The sequence below is a fragment of the Aquarana catesbeiana genome, linkage group LG06 (assembly GCF_042186555.1).
Source record: "Aquarana catesbeiana isolate 2022-GZ linkage group LG06, ASM4218655v1, whole genome shotgun sequence".
Taxonomy (NCBI): domain Eukaryota; kingdom Metazoa; phylum Chordata; class Amphibia; order Anura; family Ranidae; genus Aquarana; species Aquarana catesbeiana.
The window spans coordinates 385511298-385526842 of record NC_133329.1 but is presented as its reverse complement, the minus strand read 5'-3'; the positions used below and the strand labels follow the sequence as shown (position 1 = coordinate 385526842).

General features: G+C 43.8%; 1 protein-coding gene across 1 annotated transcript in view; it reads left to right on the top strand.

Annotated features, from left to right (window-relative positions):
* The window catches only part of MAP3K19 (mitogen-activated protein kinase kinase kinase 19), a 69990-nt gene that overhangs the window by 1697 nt on the left and 52748 nt on the right, over positions 1 to 15545 (top strand). Inside the window, exons 2-4 of the mRNA XM_073634282.1 lie at positions 5043 to 5227; positions 8760 to 8951; positions 12372 to 12526. Of these exons, the coding sequence (XP_073490383.1) occupies positions 5051 to 5227; positions 8760 to 8951; positions 12372 to 12526 (524 nt within the window). The 5' untranslated portion in view covers positions 5043 to 5050. The remainder of the gene's footprint in view (positions 1 to 5042; positions 5228 to 8759; positions 8952 to 12371; positions 12527 to 15545) is intronic.

The following is a 15545-nucleotide window of genomic DNA, read 5'->3' as shown; positions in this document are numbered from 1 at the left end:
AAAAATAAATGAATAAGAAAATTTTTTTTTACATTCTGCTATAAAACTTATTCAATAAGAAAATGTACAAAATCGAATTTCTTCCTCAATTTAGGCCAATGTGTATTCTGCTACATATTTTTGGTAAACAAAAATCCCAATAAGCGTATATTGATTGGTTTGCGCAAAAGCTATAGTGTCTACAAACTATGAAATATATACTGGAATTAGTTTTTTTTATACTATTAATGGCGGGGATCAGCGACTTATAGTGGGACTGAGATATTGCAGCAGACAACCTGACACTAACTGACACCTTTGACACTTTGTGGGAACCAGAGACACTAATACAGTGATCAGTGCTAAAGATATACATTGTGAGGGAAAGTTACTAAAACTGGAGAGTGCAAAATCTGGTGCAGCGCTACATACAAACCAATCAGCTTCCAGGTTTTATTGACCAAGTTTAATTGAACAAGCTGGAGTTAGAAGCTGATTGGCTAACATGCACAGCTGTACCAGATTTTGCTCTCTCCAGTGTTAGTAAATCAACCGCACTGTCACTGTACTAATGACACTGGCTGGGAAGGGGTTAAACGTCTAGGGGGATCAAAGGGTTAAATGTGTGCCTAGCCAGTGTTTTTGTGTACTATGCATGGTGCTTTTACTAAGGAATGTGATGGATTTTTTCCCCCCTGCTTTTCAGGGAAAGAAAATCCATCACTTCTCCCCTGTCAGAGCAGAGCTCTGTCTTATTTACATAGGCAGAGCTCTGTTTTATGTGTTATTATTATTATTATTTCAGGTACTTATTTAGTGCTGTCAATATACGCAGCACTTTACATATACATTGTACATTCACATCAGTCCCTACCCTCAAGGATCTTACAATCTAAGGTCCCTAACACACATTCATACATACTAGGGCCAATTTAGACAGGATCCAATTAACCTACCAGCATGTCTTTGGAGTTTTTCGGACGATCGGCGGGTGCCAGCCAATGGATGACAAATCACAGCAGAAGCGGTGCGCCCCCTACCCAGAAGTGCAGAATCACGTATATATACATGATTCTTCACAGTGCGGCTGCCCTGTAGCAGTAAATCTGCTACAGGGAGGTCGGTAAGGGGTTAATGCACGTTTGATGCGGGTTAACCGCTTGCCGACCAGCCGCCATCATTATACCGCGGCAGGTCGGCTCAACTTTAGCAGGCGCGATGTCCGCCAGCCACCCACGATCGCTCCACAGAGAGTCAGAACGGAGATCTGTCAATGTAAACAGACAGATCCCCGTTCTGTCAGGGAAGTAGAGAGAGATCTGCTGTTCCTCGTGATCAGGAACAGCGATCTCTCTCCACTCCCAGTCAGTCCCCTCCCCCCACAGTTAGAAACACCTCCCTAGGGAACACATTTAACCCCTTGATCGCCCCTTAGTGTTAACCCCTTCCCTGACAGTGCCATTTATACAGTAATCACTGCATTGTTGATCGCTGTATAAATGTCACTGTTCCCAAAAAAGTTTTAAAAGTGTCCAATCTGTCCGCTGCAATGTCACAGTCCCACTAAAAAACGCTGATCACCGCCTGGACTAGTAAAAAAAAAAAAAAAATGCCATAAATCTATCCCCTATTTTGTAGACGCTATAACTTTGCAAACCAATCAATATACACGTATTGCGATTTTTTTTTACCAAAAATATGTAGAAGAATACATATCGGCCTAAACTGATGAAGACAATTTTTTTTTGGATATTTATTATAGCAAAAAGTAAAAAATATTGTTTTGTTTTTTTTTTTTTTCAAAATTGTCGCTCTTTTTTTTTTGTTTATAGTGCAAAAAACAAAAACCGCAGAGGTGATCAAATACCACCAAAAGAAAGTTCTATTTGTGGATAAAAAAAAAAGAACATAAACTTTGTTTGGGTACATCGTCGCTCGACCGCGCAATTGTCAGTTAAAGCGACGCAGTGCCGTATCGCAAAAAATAGCCTGGTCATTAAGGGGGTAAATCTTCCGTGGCTGAAGTGGTTAAAAAGCGCACTCAGACACCCTACAAGTGATTTTTTTTTCCTCCAGCTCACTGATTTTTGATTAACGCTTGTCAAACGCGCTGTAGATGCTACAGGTGTGATGGGAAATCCAAATTTTAGAGTTCTCCTCTGAACAAGGGGTGAGAGGGAAATCTTCCAATGGCGACGCTTGTTCTGGGGACAACTGTCTACTGGTGGCCATACACACTTCAATAAATTGAACGATTTCTTTTCAGATCAATCTCTCCTGATAGTAATAATCATTCGACAACCGAATCGATTGATAGGATACACAGGGGGAATTTGATTAAGATCAACAGTAAGAACATACGGTATGATCATAAGTTATCGATCACATCTCAGTTTCCGCAATGCAGTCTCATAATCGGATCAATCAAAATCTGATCAGATTCATAACCTTGTGATCTGGCCTCACTGGATTATCAAAATGAATACATTACCCTGTATCTTGTTTGTGTTTTAAATGTTACATGCGATCTGATTCCGGTACAGACCAAGGGGATTTCGGATACATCTAATCTAAAGTCTTGTTGAGTAAGGGGGCTTTGTAGTATTTTCTAATATCTGGAAAGCCCGTGTGTCTGTTAGCTTTAGTTCTAGTTAGTACTCACAGTTGGATTCTGGGCTTTTTATGTGACCAGATGAAATCTGGTAAATGGAGATAAATGGGGTTGATTTACTAAAGGCAAATAGGCTTGGCACTTTGCAAGTGCAATTGTCCCAGAGCTTAGTAAATGAGATAAGGCTTCACTTTACAAATACCCCCAATCACATTCATGGAAAAAAAAAAAGAAAAATAAAGAGCATTTTTGCTTGCATGTGATTGGATAATGGACATCAACAGAGCTTCCCTTTTCTTTTACTAAGCTCTGGAGCAACTGCAATTTTAAAGTGCTCAGTCTATTTGCCTTTAGTAAATCAACCCCTATGCATCCGATGAATCTCGCAGGAACCAATATTGATAACATTTAAAACACAAACAAGATACAGGTTAATACATTGATTTTGATAATCCAGTGCAGCCAGATCATGAAATTTTAGGGTTGTCTCAGTTGTACAGGTCACTTACAATCCGGTACGAGGCTGGATATAACATAAGGGGGGTTCACTTGGAATATTTGCATTGGACACTGCTGGTGTCATCTGTCTGAGAAGAGATTTCCCCTTAATTCTTGTTTAATCTGTGATACAGGAAATTAGTGGAAATTTCCCCGATGAGACACAGACAACAATACATACTGGTCAAACGGTCAACGTCAAATGCTGTGACTGAAGGATTATAACATTTTAGATAGAATGGATTATTGTGGCTTTAGTACTCGGTCACAAATTTAGGAGAAAAAGCTTTACTGGGCTTAGCCATGTTAGATGTCCAATATTTCACCAAAGATAAGCTGTGCCCCCCCCCCCCCCCCCCCCACAATTGAGCAAGTCCTACAAGTCCCTGCATGCTGTGCCAACCAACACAGACTAGTGCTGTAGGGTTCTCATCACACTGGCGTGGATCTTATATACAGTATCTCACAAAAGTGATTACACCCCTAAGTGAAAATGTCCAAATTGGGCCCAAAAGTGTCAATATTTTGATACCCTCCATACCCTCTTTGGCATGGAGTTCACCAGAGCTTCACAGGTTACCACTGAAGTCCTCTTCCACTCCTCCATGATGTCATCACGGAGCTGGTGGATGTTAGAGACCTTGCGGTCCTCCACCTTCTGTTTGAGGATGCCCCACAGATGCTCAATACGGTTTAGGTCTGGAGACATGCTTGGCTAGTCCATCACCTTTACCCTCAGCTTCTTTAGCAAGGCAGTGGTTGTCTTGGAGGTGTGTTTTTGGGGTCGTTATCATGTTAGAATACTGCCCTGTGGCCCAGTCTCTGAAGGGAGGGGATCATGCTCTGCTTCAGTGTGTCACAGTACATGTTGGCATTCATGGTTCCCTCAATGAACTGTAGCTCCCCAATGCCGGAAGCACTCATGCAGCCCCAGACCATGACACTCCCACCACCATGCTTGACTGTAGGCAAGACACATTTGTCTTTGTACTCCTCACCTGGTTTTCGCCACACACGCTTGACACCATCTGAACCAAATAAGTTTATCTTGGTCTCATTAGACCACAGGACATGTTTCCAGTAATCCATGTCCCTAGTCTGCTTGTCTTCAGCAAACTGCTTGCGTTTTTTATTGTACATCATCTTTAGAAGAGGCTTCCTTCCTTGGATGACAGCCATGCAAAGCAATTTAATGCAGTGTGCGGCGTCTGGTCTGAGCACTGACAGGCTGACCCCCCCCCCACCCCTTCAACCTCTGCAGCAATGCTGGCAGCACTCATATGTCTATTTCCCAAAGACAACCTCTGGATATGACGCTGAGCACATGCACTCAATTCCTTTGGTCGACCATGGCGAGGCCTGTTCTGAGTGGAACCTGTCCTGTTAAACCGCTGTATGGTCTTGGCCACCATGCTGCAGCTCAGTTTCAGGGTCTTGGCAATCTTATTATAGCCTAGGCCATCTTTATGTAGAGCAACAATTCTTTTTTTCAGATCCTCAGAGAGTTCTTTGCCATAAGGTGCCATGTTGAGCTTCTAGTGACCAGTATGAGAGAGTGAGAGCGATAACACCAAATTGAATGCACCTGCTCCCCATTCACACCTGAGATCTTGTAACACTAATGAGTCACATGACACCGGGGGGGGATGGCTAATTGGGCCCAATTTGGACATTTCACTTAGGGGTGCACTCACTTTTGTTGCCAGTGGTTTAGACATTAATGGCTGTGTGTTGAGTTATTTTGAGGGGACAGCAAATGTACACTGTTATACAAGCTGTACACTCACTACTTTACATTGTAGCAAAGTGTCATTTCTTCAGTGTTGTCACATGAAAAGTTATAATAAAATATTTACAAAAATGTGAGGGGTGTACTCACTTTTGTGAGATACTGTATATCTGCATGTAGAGAACTGTTGATGATTATAATTGTTATTGTTATTGGTATTTATAGGAAGAGTGATGGAGGAGTCCTCACAGAAGAAAGAAATGCTGATTGAATTCCTGCAGTGTGCTGCGATGGGGGATATGGAGCAAATCATCACCACCCTGAAGTGTCATCCGGATCTTATAAATGCTGAGCATTCAGAGTCTGGGGACACGGCCCTCATTGTGGCAGCTCGGGAAAACCAGCCAGAGGTAAAAAAAAAAAAAAAAGAAAAAGTGAAAAGAGACCTTACCGAAAAGAAACATGGAGGCTTCCATTGCTAACTTGGGAATGCCGATTGTCTGTCATCTATGTAGAACTGTTTAAAATATTGACCCAAGATAATAAGTTTTCAAAGCTTTTGGTTACTCCAGCCAATAGTAAAGTTATTAAATGGCTTTGGTTACTACTGTTGATTAGAGAATCATGAGCTGCTTCCTCCTTGTGGAGATCCCTCTAATTATAACTGCAGATCTACTTAGAGGAATCAGAACTTTCTTTCTCCTTCTGGAGATCCCTCTAATGATCTACAGAGAGGAATCAGGACCTCTTTCCCCCTCCTTGAGATCTCTCTAGTGATCACTAAAGATCTTTAGGCTGGGTTCACATATGAGCCGCACGCGGCTCACAGCAGGGGTCCGGTGCGTGCTGGTTCACCGTTTCAGGTCTGATTTCAGCCCAAATTTTGGGTGGAATTTGCACCTGAAACAGACCAAAAGATGCACAGTGTTTTTCTGAAAAACCCACCGGACCTGCTGCGGAGATATGTGAACTGGCTCCATAGAGAGCCGGTCAAAATCTCCTGCTATTGTAAATTGAATGAGAGGATCCCGCATCAAATTCGCAATGGTGTGAACCCAGCCTCAGAGAGGAATCGGGACCACTTTCCTCCTGCTGGTGATGCTTCTAGTGAAACCTAAAGATCTACATAGAGAAATCAGGATCTTCTTTTCTTCTTGAGATCCCTCTAGTTATAACTAAAGATCTACATAGAGGAATCAGGATCTCCTTCTTGATATTCCTCTAGTGATAACTAGAGGAACTGGGGTCTTTTCTCCTGCTGGGGTCCCTTCTAGAGTAATACCTAAAGGTTTTTATATAGAGAAAGCAGGACCTCCTTCCTCCTGCTGGTGATCCCTCTTGTTATAACTTAGGATCTACAGGTATATAGGGGAATTAGGGCCTTCTTCCTCCTACTGGAGATTCCTCTAGTGATAACTAAAGATCTATATAAGGGAATTGGGACCGTCTTCATCTTGCTGGTGATCCCTCTAGCGATGCACCCAATATTTCTTTTGGATTTCCCAACTGACATGGCCACACTTTTTTTTAATTTTGCAATCATCTGAAATAACCCCAAATATTTTTCTGTTGATAAAAATCTAGTTAAGCTAACCAGATGTAGCACCCTGATGTTTAGGCAGGGTTGCTGTCAAATTTGTTTGACAGGCGATAGTTGCCTTGGCCAATTGTTAGGAGATCAGTTGATTCCTCTCTAAATCTGGACTTGTTGCACCCTTTCTCTTCTGTCACTGGGTGGCACTATGCTAGTGACATTAGATTAGACAGGGGCTTTACAGGCTCAGACATGAATGGATGGGGTGTCTCAGCCAATGGGCAAGGATGTTCTTTGGTCCCTTGGCCTGATGAGAGAGCCTATTTATTTGGGTGGAGTCAGGTGATAAGGGTTCTGTGCCACCAGGACGGCTGTCTGGATGGATGTGTGTTGTACTGCCCCAGGCTGCTAGGCCAAGCCTGAGGCCTATCCTGGGGACATCTGACTGCTAGGCTGTCTGAGGCCTATCCAGAAGCAGGCTTGACACTTGAGGAAGATACTGAGCAATAAAGTGGAAGAGCTCAGGGGATCCAGTGGCTATTGGATCCGAAGTCTAGTGAAAGACTTGGAGTTCATTAAGTAAAGACCCACAGTGAGTGACTGTGGAGTAAGCGGAGAACTGTTTGTGTTGCCAATAGTTAAATACAACTACCGTTAGTAACAGCTACAAGATTGTTGCCATAGGAGACAGCATCCTGTCCGGCTGGAAGACTTCACCTGTATAGCTGTCTACCTATAGAAGTCTCGGAGTCTGCCAATTATCATGCATCTACTTAAGGGTGTCCTTGCCCTAACCCTCTCTCCTACAGTTCTGTTCAAGAGACAATAAATCTCTTTGCATTCAAAAAGTGTCTGTCACCCACCTTTTCATCTTGCAGTACACCCACCATGCCTTGTGACCCACTCTACACAGAAGGATGTCAGCTGTCCCTGACTCTGGAGGCCACCATTAGGCCTCTAGAGGTCCCGGACTTAATCACCTGCTGAATCAGCCGGAATTCAAGCCATGGGGGGGTGGCCATGTCTGCACCACCTAGATCAGGGGTCTTCAAACTACGGCCCTCCAGTTGTTCAGGAACTACAATTCCCATCATGCCTAGTCATGTCTGTAAATGTCAGAGTTTTACAATGCCTCATGGGACGTGTAGTTCTGCAACAGCTGGAGGGCCGTAGTTTGAGGATCCCTGACCTAGATTGACAAAAGGTCACTTTTTTAATCAACAGGGCCAAGTAGAAAATTCTCGGCTGTTCAATGACTGCATCCATATCAGTATGATAGCAGGGAAGACTATACTATCTCCACTGTTTAGTGTGTATGTAGGAATCAAGTAATTTTCTCACATTCATCCTGCAGGCTAAAGATTGAATGGCTAGCCTAAGGCCCCTTTCACACTGGAGCGGTTTTCAGGCGGTATTGCACTAAAAATACCGCCTGAAAACCGCCCCTAAACAGCCTCCGCTGTTTGTTCAGTGTGAAAGCCCGAGGGCTTTCACACTGAAGCGGTGCGCTCGCAGGACGGTAAAAAAAGTCCTGCAACCTGCTTCTTTGGAGCGGGGAAGGAGCGGTGTATTCACCGCTCCTAAACCGCTCCTGCCCATTGAAATCAATGGGACAGCGCGGCTATACCGCGGTAATACCGCGGCTATAGCCGCGCTGTACGAGCGGATTTAACCCTTTTTCGGCCGCCAGCGGGGGTTAAAACCGAACCACTAGCGGCCGAATACCGCTGCAAGAACGACGGTACAGCAGCGCTAAAAATAGCGCTGTTGTACCGCCGACGCCCCCACCGCCCCAGTGTGAAAGGGGCCTTAGACAATATTTGGAATACTGTATCTAGTCCTGGAGACCTCACTTCCAAAAAACATTGATAAGATAGAAGTCCAAAGACTGGCAACAAAAGGTCTGAAGGATAAAACATATCAGGAGAGAGGGGCTGCAAGAACTTAATGTGTACAGTCTGGAGGAAAGAAGAAGGGAAAGGGGAGATCAGACTAAAACCTTTAAATACATTAAGGGTTTGAATATAGTCCAGGAGGGCAGGACTTTGAATATGAAGCGAAGATCAAGTCCACGGGGAAACAACCTCAAACTATCAGGAGGAAAGATCAAAACTAACCCTAGAAAGTATAATTTTACCAAAAGAGGAGTTGATGCTTGGAACAGACCTCCAGCTAAGGGAGTGAATCAGTCAGTCAACAGAAAGTTAATTTAAATATGCTTGGGACAAAAATAGATCTATAGTCAGACAAAAAGGTAAAAAAAAAAATGAAAAAGGGCAGACTCGATATACAAATTGCTCTTTTTCTGTCGTCGCCCCTCTATGTTTCTATGTAAATGGTTCCCATGCAATGTTGTCTAAAGCCTTAGAAGTTTACATTGCTGATATTGATTTTTTATTTTTGTAAAGGTGATTGCCATCCTTCTGGACCATGGAGCGGATGTCACTCTGTGCAACTCCAACTGTCAGACAGCTCTGCACATTGCCAACGATGGAATCCGGGCACATTTGTTATCTGCTGTTAAGAGAACCTCATATCCACAGCTGGCTCTGGCACAGGCAGCCTGGCAAGGAGACCTGGACACCATTCAGGATTTTTTGGTCAGTATACTGGGCTGCTGTTCTGATGCATCCACAGAGAGCAATGAAAGGGGTTTTAAAAAGAAACCAAAAAAAATTAATTTTTAAAGAGAGATATTTCTTTGTGATAAGAAAACAATCCCCTAAAAGCCAATTATAAACATTTCATTGATTTCTATCTAACTTCATGGTAGAATGCATCCATTCAGTAAATACTAATGTAGCACTTCTTCTCTTGGGGTGATTTGGAATGACCCCCATAGTGTGGTGGGTAACATTTCTCAGGGTCTGGTTCTTTGTGTAAGGCGAGAAAAAAAATAAAGTTGGGCGCCAGTCATTTAAGTCTTTTTAACATTTATTCCGGAACTCAATTCTAGGAGAGAGGGTTTAGGGGTGCAGGATACCCAAAAGTAGCAAACAAATAGGACAGGTATTTTGCAGTAGCAGTAGTAGGCCCTTTTACAGCAGGCTCATGGTAATAGCTGGTCCTATAAGAGCACACAATTTTCCTTAGGTTGCAATTGATCTCTTTCTAATAAATATGGCTCTTGACCCTCTGATAGCAGTCATAGATACCTATATATGTGGGCAATTAATCCTTCTTCCATTGTCCAGCAGTAGCTTCTTCTCAACTGATCTGCAACACTCTTCAACAATTACAAATGCTTCCTCCAGATATACACCCGAGCTGGGCAACTAAAGTTCTTGGACCCCCAGACCATGACCTCGGCTGAGGTCCAAATAAAAATCACTCTAGGCCAAGGGTCTGCAAAACAATCTAAACAAAGGGCCAGTTTACTCTCCTTCAGACCCTAGGGGGACCAGATTGTGGCCAGTGGGAGCAGAAAATGTTCCAGTGTTATGAGGAGTAAACAAAGGTCCAGCCAGAGCCGGTGCTACCATAAGGCAGTTTAAGCAGCCGCCTTAGGGCGCCAGGATGGGGGGGTGTTAAAATCTGAATCCCCAGTCACCTGTCACCTATAGGCTATCACATAGGGGGCTATTGGTCCCCTATGTGATAGCAATAAAAGTTATGTAAAAATAATTAAAAATTAAACCAAAAATGTTTTAATTATATAAGGAGACAAAAAAAATGCACCTTTGCCTAAGTAGACAAAAATCTTTGTACCGGCACTGGGTCCAGGCTTAGTGATCACTGAGATTAAAAAAATACATAGTGCTGTGGTCAGTAGGAGGAAAAGTGCCCTGTCATTGGTGGGAGGAATAATGCCCCATCAATGGTGTCAGTGGAAGGATTAGTACCCCATTGTTGGTGTCGGTCAGAGGAATAGTGCCTCATCCTTCATGCCTGTAGGAGAAATAGTTACCCTTCGTGTCAGTGGGAGGTATTATGCCCCACTGTTGATGTCAATGGAAGGATTAGTGCCTCATTGTTGGTGTCAGTGGAAGGATTAGTGCCTCATTGTTGGTGTCAGTGGAAGAAATAGTGCCTTGTAACAGTGGAAGCAATAGTGCCCAAAAGGGCCAGATGAAGGCAAGCAAAGGGCTGCAGTTTGGAGACCACTGCTCTAGGCAGACATTCTCTTAAAGCAGGGGTGTCAAACTCAATTTCATCATGGGCGTTATGGTTGTCCTCAAAGGGCCAGTTGTATACTGTATGCAAGACTAGATGTTCAGAACAACCCCCACCCCCCTTGCTGCAGATGTCAAGAGCCCCCCACCCTCCCTTACATCAGAGTGCACTCCCCTTACCTTGTGCTGCTGCCGGGAAGAAACTGGGGATGGAGCTGGGAAGCAGAAAGTTCAAGGTCAGGAGGAGGACCGGAGCCACCTGCCGGAGTCTGCTGAATGCTGAGACCAGGGGAGGCAGGGACGAAGGCTGTGGCTGCACAGATAGATACAAGATCTGTGGAAGGAGTTCTGTCCTCTCCGCTACAGACTGCTGAGACAAGGTGGAGGCGGAGATGATGGGGGTGCAGCTGCTGCAGGGGAGGTTCAAGGGCCACATGAATTGACCTGGAGGGCCAGATTCGGCTCGCGGGCCTTGTGTTTGATACATGTGTCTTAAGGTATAAGCCCAGGGGGTGAAGAGAGACCCCTCTCTGGAAAGATGCTCCAAATATTTATCATCTCCCCAAACCACAACTCTGAACAAATAACTCTGTGATTGTCTTTCTCACCTCCACCATTGGGTCCCTTTACACATGCGGCCCGTTTGTTTCATCAGTTCAGTCACGTTTTTTCAATGAATAAATAGATGAAGTTTATGTCAGTTTTTTATCCACCATCTAGAGTAGGGTTGCCTCCTCATCCCTTTAAACACGAACACATATGAATTACACAGGTTCTGAGGCTAATTTAATGCAGATAAGGCACCAAGTGAGTTTAATTACCACCTTAATCAGCCACAGAACCCATGTAATTAATATGTGTTCGGTTTTTAAAGGGATGAGGTGGCGACCCTAAACTAGAGTCCTTAACCACTTGAGTCCTGGAGCCATTTTTTTATGGAATTACAGTCCATTTGTCCATTTAGTTAGTTTTCATCTGATCTGTTTTTTTTAAGGGAAAAAAAAAAAAATAGGGCTTTGATCCGTTTCAAAAAACAGATGTTGATGTAAACGAATGTAAATGAATGTAAATGAATGATCATCTGTTTACATCCCTCATTCCCAATTTGATTAGGATTTCCAGCTTAGATCAGGGTCCTACACTGGGAGGAATCATTGTAGTACTTTTCTAAAAATAGATTGCTCAATGGGAGGGTCTGACTATTTTAATCACATGATCAGTTGTATTGTTAAGAGGAAAGCGGCACCCTTGGCCGGCATAGGGTTCAAATCTACGGAAAGAGCTGCAGATGCCTACATTTTTACTTCCAGCTCTGTGCAGCCAAACCAGAACAGGGATTGCTGTAACTGCTTACAAAGTGTTAGCTGGAGTTTTGGCTTCAATTTGTTACTGCATCAAAATCTGCAGGTGAATCTAACACCCCCCTCCCCCCCCAGACTGACAATGCTGCTGTCCAAAGGTGTCCCTATTGCTCCTTCATCCAGGGTAAGGGCACTCTAATACAGGTGGTGTGTTACTGGCCAGGTCACCAGGTGAAAACAAAGGGGAAAAATGCTAAAAAAAAAAAAAAAAAAAAAAAAAAAAAAAAAGAAAACAAATGCAGCCACCACATCGAATGACTGATAAGCTGCAATATATAACATTTTTGGTTTTGGGTTTATTACCGCTTTAATGCTGCATTGTGTATTACAGTGATGCAGAATATTTCAGAGGATAATTGTACTGACACTACAACCTGTTCAGATTCGGTAAGGGTTGTATGTAAAAGGGGTGAAGAATAGATGTAAGAAGGAATCTGCAGACGGGACTGTATATAGAAGAGTCCTCCAGCATCACAGATCTGTAGGAAGATTGTGGGGACACTCTTGTGTGAGAAATAAAAGTCATACATCCAACTTATTACTTCAGTCCGCAGATTCTTGCCAGGATGTGAACACTATAAATGTACAAGGCCTGACCCCACTGATGTTGGTGGTACGTGATGTGGACCTCTTTGAGGGACTGACCATGGAGTGTAAATACCAACCAGTGTCTGTATTAGAAGAACTATTAAGACATCATGGGTAAGTTCACACAGCGCTAAATAGACGACATAGGAAAATATGACACTGTCTTAGTGGATTTCCCAAATCCCATGGTGACTATTCTATAATTACATAGAGAAAACAAATGAGGCTTATCCACATGAGGAAGCCCAACCATAGGAAGACAAGGGACTTTTCTATAGTGCATATCTAGTCATCTGAATTGATCAAAGAATTTACAAATATGTATTAGATTAAAAATTGTACATTTTATTTTTAACATATGAAAATTATTTAAGATCAGGAGAGAGTCATCTTGCATTTGTACAGTCATCATATGCCCATATTATAAATTATTATTATTATACAGGGTTTATATAGCGCCAACAGTTTGAGCAGCGCATTACAATATAAAGTGAGACAATACAGTTCAGTGCAAGAGGAATCAGAGGGCCCTGCTCATTGGAGCTTACTATCTACCCATATACACTATATTGTCAAAAGTATTGGGACACCTATGTTTACATGGACATTAATGGCATCCCAGTTCAATATTGAGTTGGCCCACCCTTTGCAGCTATAACAGCTTCAACTCTTCTGGGAAGGCTGTCCACAAGGTTTAGGAGTGTCTATGGGAATGTTTGACCATTCTTCCAGAAGCGCATTTGTGAGGTCAGGCACTGATGTTGGACAAGAAGGCCTGGCTCGCAGTCTTTGCTCTAATTCATCCCAAAGGTGTTCTATCGGGTTGAGATCAGGACTCTGTGCAGGCCAGTCAAGATTCTTCACCCCAAACTTGCTCATCAATGTCTTTATGGACCTTGCTTTGTGCACTGGTGCGCAGTCATGTTGGAAGAGGAAGGGACCATCCCCAAACTGTTCCCACAAAGTTGGGAGCATGAAATTGTCAAAAATGTCTTGGTATGCCGACGCCTTAAGTGTTCCCTTCACTGGAACTAAGGGGCCAAGCCCAACCCCTGAAAAACAACCCCACACCATAATCCCCCCCTCCACCAAATTATTTGGACCAGTGCACAAAGCAAGGTCCATAAAAACATGGATGAGCGAGTTTGAGGTGGAGGAACCTGACTGGCCTGCACAGAGTCCTGACCTCAACCCGATAGAACACCTTTGGGATGAATTAGAGCGGAGACTGCGAGCCAGGCCTTCTTGTCCAACATCAGTGCCTGACCTCACAAATGCGCTTCTGGAAGAATGGTCAAACATTCCCATAGACACACTCCTAAACCTTGTAGACAGCCTTCCCAGAAAAGTTGAAGCTGTTATAGCTGCAAAGGGTGGGCCAACTCAATATTGAACCCTACGGACTAAGACTGGGATGCCAGTAAATTTAATAAAATATAAGTGTATATATGGAAACATGATGACCGTACAAATGCAAGATGACATTCTATTGATCTAAAAGCGTATGTTACCCCAACATTTCATATTCCTGATATGTGTCTATTGTACCATGTACTTAAAAAGTATCCTGTAAACTTGGTGCAATGTTGGTCACTGTATATTCATTGCAAATGAAAAGGGGCACTCTTTGTGCCTGGAATGAAGATTTATGCCGCGTACACACGATCGGACTTTACGGCATACTTGGTCCGGCGTACCGGATTTTGTCGGACAATTCGATCGTGTGTGGGCTCCAGCGGACTTTGTTTTCTCAAAAGTTTGTCGGACTTAGATTTGAAACATGTTTCAAATCTATCCGACGGGCTCGAGTCCGGTCGAAAAGTCTGCTTGTCTGTATGCTGGTCCGACGGACAAAAACCCACGCTAGGGCAGCTATTGGCTACTGGCTATGTACTTCCTTGTTTTAGTCCGGTCGTACGCCATCTAGTATGTAGGCAAGTCCGATCATTCGGAAAATCCGTCGAAAAGTCCGCCGGGCAAAGTATGCCGTAAGGTCCGGTCGTGTGTACGCGGCATTATAGTAACTTTTGAAGGCTTATTTACATAAAATAGACATCCACAGTAGTGAAGAGCAAGAAAGCTTCTTTTTTCTGCTCTCTTCCTTCTCATTGGCTGGCAATCACAGCGAGTGAAGAGGAGGAAGGGCTGAGCCACGCTCTGTGTGTCAATGGACACACAGAGTAGCACTTGGAAATGAGCACATAAGCAGCTTGCTATGGAGCCACTCAGTGGGGGGAACCAAGAAGAGGAGGACTGGGACTACTCTGCGCAAACCTTGATATGATATGTTATTTTAATTTTTAAAAATGTGAGCATTTACAATCACTTTGGGGGGGCGGGGGGGATTTACTAAAAACAGAGCACTCCGAATCTGGTGCAGCTGTGCATGGTAGATAATCAGCTTCTAACTTCAGCTTGTTCAATTACACTTTCATGATAAATCCTGGAAGCTGATTGGTTTCTATGCAGAGCTGCACCACATTTTGCACCCTCCAGTTTTAGTAAATCTCTCCCTTTAAGTCACTGATAATAAGTCACTTAATAATAGCAGACAGGTAGGCCTCTTGCACACTGCAGCTTGAAAATGCTCAGTACAGGTTATATTTTTACTGAGCTAAAATACAGCCCATTAAAGCGGAGTTCCTCTTAAAAAAAAAATAAAAGTCAGCAGCTACAAATACTGCAGCTGCTGACTTTTAATATTCGGACACTCACCTGTCCTACGGTCCAGCGATGCGGGGGAACGAAGCCTCGCTCGTCTCCCCCTCCTCTCTGCGGTGCCGGTATTGTCACTGTGGGCGCCCAGCTGTGGCTTCACAGCTGGGCACGCACTGCACATGCGCGAGCCGCACGGCGCGCTGTCACTGGCCGGGCAATCATCTGGGATCTGTGACGTGTCCCAGATGATTGTCGAGAGGGAGGAGGGAGAGGTGAACTTCCTTCTGGCGCTGTGGTGCCCCGGGGGGAAGTGGGAGGTGGAACCCTCTAAAAAGAGGGTTTCTGCCCCCCCCCCCAAAAAATGACATGCCAAATGTGGTATGTCAGGGGGTCACCTTCCCTCAATGCGGAAGTTACATTTTTGGGTGGAACTCCACTTTAATTATAATGTGCCTACGCACACAGGCGCGTAAAC